The 9,093-nt window shown below is 38.8% G+C and overlaps 2 protein-coding genes across 2 annotated transcripts; both read left to right on the forward strand.

The window, feature by feature from the left end:
• Nucleotides 1-374: 374 nt before the first annotated feature.
• CBG25710 lies at nt 375-1,587 on the forward strand (the record flags this gene model as incomplete). Its single annotated transcript, XM_045242979.1, has 4 exons — nt 375-408; nt 740-859; nt 1,001-1,282; nt 1,466-1,587. 4 exons carry the CDS (start codon nt 375-377, stop codon nt 1,585-1,587), a joined length of 558 nt encoding a protein of 185 aa, XP_045098720.1.
• A 2,491-nt stretch (nt 1,588-4,078) lies between these two features.
• Nucleotides 4,079-5,398, forward strand: CBG07842 (the record flags this gene model as incomplete). Its single annotated transcript, XM_045242980.1, has 5 exons — nt 4,079-4,190; nt 4,334-4,477; nt 4,533-5,057; nt 5,104-5,217; nt 5,265-5,398. 5 exons carry the CDS (start codon nt 4,079-4,081, stop codon nt 5,396-5,398), a joined length of 1,029 nt encoding a protein of 342 aa, XP_045093589.1.
• Nucleotides 5,399-9,093: the final 3,695 nt, after the last annotated feature.

Consider the following 9,093-nt stretch of genomic DNA (forward strand, 5'->3'; position numbering starts at 1 on the left):
CAAAAACCTAGAAAACTCTTGAAAAACCCAAAAAAAAGTGAAAACGAGCGAAAAAATTTTAAAAGTTTGAATTCGCGCGCTTTTACTCACCGGGCGGCCTAGAAAAAACCTCGTCCCTTAGGGCTTCCAGCGTATTTTTCGATGTGTTTTTCTCGATGAAGGAATTTCTTTTGGAATTTTTTCTTTATTTTTATGTCAATCTACATGAATTTCTGCACATTTTGATGCAATAAAAATTTTCACCGTACACCACCTTTAAAATTATCTCCAATTTCAGATTTGGTACGCTTTCTACTATGGAGAACAACAACTAAATACATGGCTCCTCAATGCCCTATAAGGCAACAAGAGCTCCTGATACTTCTGTTTCAGTCATGTCTAGCTCTGATGTGTTGGCATCACTTCGAGGTTAGTGTATTATTTTCAATCTTTTTTTTTCACAACTCAAAAAATAAAGTAAATCTGAAAAGACAACCTCATGATTCAGATCACCCGCCTTCATACAATCCATGGAAGTAGATGACGTCCATGCCATCGTCACCTCCGGCATATGATCCACTCCAGCACCAATGGAATTCATCTGCACATCCGGACTTTGCGCCACCAGTATTGGAGAATCGTCCCTCTTTTTGACCCATACAAGGTATTCTTGAAACGTCACAGATATTAGTGAACATAAAAGCATTTATAGGATTTCATCAAGCTGAAGCTGAGTGAGCCTTTCCAGCAAATTTTCCAGCTCACACCGTCGTGAATGCTACCGTTAGAGTTGAAATTGAAGCTCCACACCAACCAGAGCTCTCCAATTCAATCTATGATCCTCAATTCGCTGGATCTTCATCAATATTCAACCCAGAAAGTGAGCCTGAAATTTAATCGTGTCAAAAGTTAAAAATTTTATTTTGCAGAAATCAAGAAATTGTTATTTTGCAGAAAAATCGTTTTAAATTTTTAGACTTCAAAAAATGATACTAACACAGGTCAACTTCGTGAATCCCAGAAGAATTTGAAGGATACGGAAGATGGGCCTTTGATGATGGATCAATTGGAACAGAAGATCGAAAGATTAGACACGGATTCGTCGGATGCTGGACGTCGGATGCTGGACGTCGGATGATTCCGATGGCGATCACACAGGTAAAATGCGAACGGATTGTTCGCGAATCACCTGTGCACATGGAGATTGAGGAGGAAGCATTGATGCATCCAACGTTCGAAGAAGCTTGTGGAATGCACTCGACGAAGTACATTTCTGATGACGCTGTTGATCGGGTTCAAAAAAGTGGGGAGATGGTGCTCCAGGCAACTCCTCCAAAAAGGAAGCATTTGCAAATCAAAAACATAATTCACGATGGGTCGTGATAGCCGTCAATCCTTCCACACTGTACGTCAATCAATGTCCTTCAGCCGATAAGTGTGAGTGTTAATCAGGCGAATCTGAAAAATGATAGTAATAATAATTCAGTTCGACACTGGAAAAAGATCAAGAAAGATGAGAGGAGCCAATGGACAGAGCTGTGGAGGAGAATGGTGGCGCTTCAGAAAAAGCAACTTGAAGATGGAATTGTAAATTGTAGAAGATGTTAATTTTCTAGTGAAAAACTAGCATACGCTCTTAGCTTTGAAATTGGGACTTTGACAAAAAAGTTAGTTGACTGTCAATACATAGAGCGCGTTTGCTAGCTTCTCTTGCTTTTCTTTTCCGCCTCTTGATTCCCCTGTTCTGTACTCTTCAGCGCTCTCATTCCTATCTTTAGTACCGAAAATGATTTGGCTTAGAATTTCACAATCTCCCTCTTTAAAAGTTTTGAATATCCATGTTTTTTTTTCAATTTTTCTTCTCGATCAACTTGAAGACGGAATTTTAGTATGTGGAAGATGCTAAAAACATTTTTAAATGATCCAAATTCTCTTCCCTTCTCCCAAAACGTGATAGAAGGACAAACAGGCAGAATAGTTGGGAAAAATGAGAGAATAAGGCGGAATACTGTCATTTTTGCGTGTTTGGCAAATAGAAGAATAGAGGAACTGTATGGTTGGAGAGAATGGATTGGATCGGACAACCAATAAAAGGGGAAGAATGAGGAAAATGGAATTACGGTAGATGTAGAGGGAAAATTCTGTTTTGGAAATTCGATAGTGTTTGAAATCGTCCTAAAAATCATTGAAGAACCAGATTCCAGGTGATTACTGCAACATTCAGAAACTCATTAGTTCCAGAAAGATTGAAACTTATCAGTTCCATTGGAGTGACTTATCAGTTCCAAAAAGGTTGAAGTGTCGTTGCCTCTGAAGTTTGATTGTGAACGTTTAAAACTTTTGAAATTTCCTGTTCAGCTATCCAAAAACGCAACGTATGACAATTTTACTGGAAATCCATCTGAAATCTGCAGCTCGAATCGGTGCTGCTATCTCAATTTACTTCCTAAGACCTGCTAACTCCTAAGCCTTATCTTTTACCTCGCGAAGAATGACATCTCAAAAGAGCGCACTTGCATTTTCCATCCGTCACAGTCTTGTGGCCCATGCGTCGTCGGCCCTCGACGCGCAGCCGGAAACTCGCAAGAGTTTTATATCGATTTTATGTGTTACCCTTCGAAATGATAGAGACAACCACGGGCAACACTCACAATGTGACCCGCCTCCGTCTCGTGGACCATGCGTCGTCTTCCCTCGATGCGACGCTATGCCCTCGACGCACCGTCGCAAACTCACTCACAATGGTGTGTTGTTTCTTTCTCAATGATTGAGGCATCTAGAGAAAATCAATATCCATCTCAAAGTCTCACAATGCTGCCCGTGCAGTGTATGAGCGCACTGTCTCCTCCCGCTTCTTCGGATGTCGCATCAACGCAGGATGGACGCCTCAGTATTAGCAAGAAGGGACAACCACTGCCTGGTAGAGAAGAACGGAAACTCAATGTACTAAAGAGTATCAGACTCAGACTATCATAGAGTATGTATATGAATAGTACAGAGGTAGCCAGAGAAAACAGACCCCACACCCCTTCTCGGTTCGCGCTCACACGCTCACAGTCTCTTCTCGCGACTTGGGATGTCGCTTCAACACAGGACGGACGCCACAGAGAAGGGCAACCACTGCCTGTTAGAGAAGAACGGGAACACAATGTAGTAGAGATCATCATACCCAGACTTTCATAGAGTGCATACATGAATAGTACCGGAATCGGAGAGGGCAAAAAGCAGTTGGCCTGTTCTACTATGGAAGAATCGTGGCCGAGGAAAAATGGCTAGACGAGACAGAGGCTTCATTGGAACAGTATTGGGGTGAAGAGGTCAGAGGATGAGCGAGTGCAGGCTTTTTTGGCGTGATGCCAAGTTTGATTGCGAAGGAAAGCGCAAAAAGTCATCCTGGAAAACCTAATTGCTGGAACTAATTTGATTTTAAAACTATTTTTGAATAATTCTAGGCGTTTAAAGGTGGGGGGACATGAAAAAAAAATAATGTTCTCGAAATTCCGTTCAAAGATGCCTCTCGAGGAGTTGAACTTGTGAGGGCGATGATTGAGGGTGCGGCGCCGCTACCGACTGAGCCACGCGGGCAAAGAGAAAGCGCCCGCCCGATTGCATACATAAAGGCGAGGACGACAGCTGTACGCAGAGTGACATTAAGCGTTGTACACCGTGACGGTAGAATGCATACTCTAGCTACAAAAAAACTACGAAAAATCTCCTGTCCCCCACCTTTAAATAGAAGAGAACATGGCTCGAAAAAGTAATCTACGGCAAAACTGAAATTCTCACAGATTACGGTAGCTGCTCCCCTCTCAAACAAAATTTTACGATTCTCCCAAGACCATATCAAACTTTTCGCCCATACGCTCACAACGATAAACTATGGGGATGCGAATATTTCTTCGAGGTTATAAAAATCAAGTGAATCATTTTGGATCGTTTATTACGATTATCATGATCTGCAAACACGCTCCATCAAAATCGTGCTGATTTGGTGACTCATTCCTTGGACCAAAGGCATAGCTGATTTTCGTTCTCGCAATCTGGATCATTTGGACAACGCTTTATCAAAATCGTCCAGATTTTCTGACTTATTCGCGACATGGCTGGTTTTCGCAATCTGGATTATTTGGACCTTGATGCACCAGGTCCTCAAAAACACGTGCGATCGGAGCAGCTTGAACAAATGGAGCAGCTTCGACAGCTAAACTCAGGTGATCTTTTCGAAAATTTTTTGAATTAAGGCAGAATCAATCAATTGTTCTCAGATCATTAATCAAAATTCTGATTTAGACAGCTACTTTTCCTATGTCAATCTTTTAAGATTTTAAAAGCAGGGAGGATTTCCAATTTTCAGATCCAAGTTTTGATGATCATCAGAGGGAAATTGGTGCAGAACTGGTTTCGGACACTTCTGGATCCACTGATTCCGAAAAAGCGTCCGAGCTAGCGCGGATTCTGAAGCATCTGCACGATGATTCACCATTAGAGGAGACTATTCGTAATGGCAAGTTTTGTTTAAACTTTCACTATAAACCAAATGTTCTGCTGTTTAGCTATGCTGGGGCCAGAAGAGGAAATGACTTACGGGTTGAACAATGTAAATGCTCCGTCTACATTTGCGACGACTTCATTTTCTGCCTACAACCCTCAGATGGTCGATCCTGCCAGCTTCTATGGGTTTTCAGCCGATGGCAGCCATCCTTCAACATCTGCGACATTATCGATGTCCGGGATGTTCCAACCCCAGAATGAGTTTCCGTCCTTCAACATTTCGAACTCACCATTCATTGATTCCGATTTCGCTCATCCTCTTGGAAATCACATGGACTATCATCATCAGACAGCGAGCCAAAATCCTTCGACATCTGAGACGCTCTATCCTCCTGGCTTCTATGGATTCCCTGCCTTCAACATTCCCAATCCAGAATTCACGGATTTTGGTCCTTCTTATCCTCATGGCACCAACATGGACTACACCCAGAAATTGGACCAAGCAACCATTGTAGAATTTGAGAAAAATGTGGTCCTCTGGAGCCAGAAGTACAAATACAATGTTCTGAATCTAGAAGATAAGCTTGGTAAGTAAGACCAACTGATTTTTAATAGGAAATTTTGTTATTTCAGTCCTCGATGAATATTTGTTCAACCCAAATGGAAAAGTAGAGGTCCCACAGATGGTGAAAAAGCCCGTCAACAGTCGCAGTCTCTATCAAAATCAACGATCAGAGAGACAAGGATGTGAGTATTTCGTTTTTTCAGCCAACTATGTATTTTCGATGTTCCAGACCCACCATACAACTCTCTTGGCGAGAAGGAGAAAATGAAATGGTACAAACTTTGGGACAGAGTGAACCAGAGGCAACGTCATCAGTTTGAAGATGGGCTCATTCGGTTCAAGACAAATAAAAATTTTTCATGAGTTTCCATGTTTTTTGAAACCTATGTATTTTATATTTAAAATAAAGCAGCTCACCACACATCTTTCTGTAGAGAGCTTCTACTTTTGATTTCCACTGAACAACCACTGTTGAGCCAAGCAATCCGAAAACAAATATCAATTTTCAAAAATTCTGAAATATGTGAGAGTTAAAAAACGGCACATTTTGCGACAATTAAAACAACAAGGAGACAATCACGAGTCAATATTTCAAACATGTCGGCGTTAGCCGAGGAGCGCACTTTTGTTTTACCTGTACTTGTCGCCTCTGTGTGCGTTGTGAGGGGCAACGTGGGTTGAAATGATGAGAAGAGTAAAATGAACGACTTGCAACAGACGGATTATTCAACAGGTTATTTCTTATATTAGAGAAATAAAATTGACTTAAAGGAAATAGCTGAACTGATTTGGGAATATCGGAAGAAACTAAATTGAGGCACCATAAATGCTCTAATAGAAACTCACCTAATATGCGAACTTTAAGCTCATTCATCTCGGTTCTATTGAAAGATATCGAAAAACTTTTAACTGATAAATTATTTACCAGAACATCACCAATATTTTATCAGTTGACAAAATTTTGATATCTCTCATAAGAATCAAGATAAGAATCAAGATAATCGAACTCAAAGTGCATGTATAGGGTTTTTCTGATTCCCTATCTGCCTCCTATGGAGCACCTCTATCTTTAGTTTCCCAGAAATAAACTTTGAAGTGTACCTTGCTAAAAAAAGCATTGACTATCCCTCTCGCTATTTAAGTATCGGGTGTGCCTATAATAAATCGGTACATTTTATGGGTTCACTTTCCTTCATTTTTCGATTCTTTCTGGTTTTTATGAATCTCTTTTCGGGCAATCAGAAATCACATTTTTATAGTTTGGTTGTCTTTTTTAAAAATGAAAACGCTCATAAAATATCACAAGAGCAAATTTTCGTTTTTCCTTTTTTTTCATGTTCCTTTTATGAATTTCTGGTTTGAAGAATCACAAGCTTGCAAAAAGCTATTTTCTCCATAAACATAGATCCTGGATTCTCAAATATTTCAATTCATTGCTAGTCCATCTGCTCTCCCATAATTATAGGATCTCATTACGTCCCTCTTGGACCCTGACCCTCATTCTTGGCAAATCCAAAAAAAAGAGGGGCCACACGATGACACCCAATTTGAAAAATGGGAATCTTATTTGTCAAATAAGGAGGGGGACCAGGGTACATTGATGAATCGAAAAAGGAAGAGCCGGGGAGAAATTGAGGTGGCGAATGGCGTGAGGACAATAATGGATGAGCTGCTTTTTGGTTTTTTTAGGAATAAGGGAAATTTAGAGAAGAAATCTCAGTTGGGAGAAGAAACTGGTTCTATTTGAATTTTAAATATGTATGCAAATTGAGGAAATGACTTTTTAGTGTTTTCTAATTTTTTATTTTTCCAAACAATGCATAATTAATTAGATTCAATTAGTTTGTAAATTTATTAGCAATATTGATGTTCTAACACAAATGAATTTTGCGAAAAATTAAAGTCAACAAATCAGGCTCCGTTTTTCTCTTTTTTTTCTTCCCTTTTTTTTCATTTCCAAATCTATAATGCGTTTTTGTTTTGGTTTCCGCTGCACCATCCAAACCTCCCTTTTGTCACCGCAGCTTTCAAATTTTATTTTTTCATATTTCCGGTTGAAAAATGAAGAGCAATGTAGCATGTGATTACTACCCCGAGGACTCCAAAACACCCACTAATTGTAAGTTGTTGAATGTTTTTTCCTCGACTACGCGTTAGGATACCAGAAATTGTGTTTTTTGTCTTTTTATTCAGGCTTTTCCAGATATTTCGAAACATAGAAATTTGATTTTTTTTCAAGTGTGTTCAAAAAAACCTATGTGTCATCACCAATTTTTTTGTAATGGTTTTCTTTTTTCGCAATTGAAAAATAAACAGAATCATTTTTATTTTTCGTTGTATGGGAAAGTTGATCATTCAGAACAATCCTTTATTTCAGTTTATTTTTTATTTTCATTTTTTTTCGGTGAATTCTGAGATCTCATCAATTAACCACTGATTTGGGTCAATTAGATTTTTCCATGAGGGTTATGTTTTTCAAGTTTTCCAATTTTGTGTGCTTCAGCTACCAGGATAGGTTTTCTATAATAAAATGATGTCACCTAGTTAAAAACTTATTCTTCAACTACTAAACTTGAAAGCTCTGACTCCGCCCCTTTTTCTCTCTTTTTTATATGTCAACCTTGTGATCCAATGTTGAAAAATAATTGTCTAACACACATTATTTTCTCTTTTTGGTAATCCCATAAGACATTATTGGACATAAAACATCGGATGTCGTTTTTTGCTTAGCTACACCGTTGGATATATACACATGTCGTGTTTTTTAGACTTTATTATACTTGATTTTGAAGTTTTCAACAATTTTCTGAAGAATTTATCCAGCTTGCTTGCTTTTATAAGCAAAGTATCTTTGAAATACTGTTACACAAAACCGTTTAGTTAATGGATTTTTTGTCCAATTTTTTAATGGTTTTTGGAACAAAAAACCTTTCGAATTTCGTTGAAAAAATGCTTTAATATCTATCTAGAAATTTGGAAAATCCTTCCTGTAAAAATTACTTAATTGGCCCATATATGGATAGACTGCTTCGTGAGGTATTATGTCCATTCCGAAAATAAGCAACTGCTCCTCAAGTCAACTAGTCAGTTAGGTCCGGCTACCGTATTCCCTTACGCAACTCTCTATGACGCAATCTGGACCATCCTAATCCTCCTCTCGCGAGCACATGCCATCAATACCCATTTAACAGATGTCTGCGTATGTCAAATGAGACAAAGGAGACAAGTTGGCAAACATTGCGGTGTCACAGTTATTATTTTCCCTCGATTAGCACATTATGTGTTGTGGTTGTGGGGAAAGGTGGCGAGAAGGTGAGTAGGGTGGCGAGTATTATATTAGAGGAGATCCTAACAGAGACGTAGAGAAAAACTGCGAGATCATAGGTGGCATTTACTGGCTTTTTGAAATTCCCTATTTACAGCTGACAAGGGAACCTTTCAAGTGAAGGTAGGAGTCAGCAAAAACCACCTATATAGATCGAAAGAGCATAGTCGGAAACCTATAAATCCGTTTTCAAAGTCTGCTTACGAGACCTTTGAAGTGCTGAAATTTCAGTTTCAGTGCCAAAAATTTCATTTTCAGTGTTAAATCGGCAATTTTCAAACTTGATTTTCTCCACTCCTAAAAGGTTTTAGGACTTGAAACTTTTTTATTTGAATTGAAATTACCGTAAAACCTCTAATAGAACGACACCCGGATCGTCCACTTTGAGCCTATATATCTCACTTCTGTTGAAAGATATCAAAAAGTGGTTAACTAGTAAAATGTTTATCAGGATATCAGCAACATTTTACTAGTTAGCCACTTTTTTATATCTTTCACAGAAAATGAGATATATAGGATCAAAGAGGACGATCCGGGTGTCGTTCTATTAGAGGTTTTACGGTATGTGGAATGTTATATTTCAAACATTTTCTGTAAAAAACATGTATTTTCGAAAAAGTTTTGGGAAGTTTCAAAATTTGCCTAGACTTTCGGTGGGACCAAAAAAAAAATTTTTTTCTGGAAAATGTAGAAAATGACTGAAATATAAATTTCAAATCGGGGATCCTCTAGA

This window comes from Caenorhabditis briggsae (assembly GCF_000004555.2).
Source record: "Caenorhabditis briggsae complete genome, chrII, whole genome shotgun sequence".
Lineage (NCBI taxonomy): Eukaryota > Metazoa > Nematoda > Chromadorea > Rhabditida > Rhabditidae > Caenorhabditis > Caenorhabditis briggsae.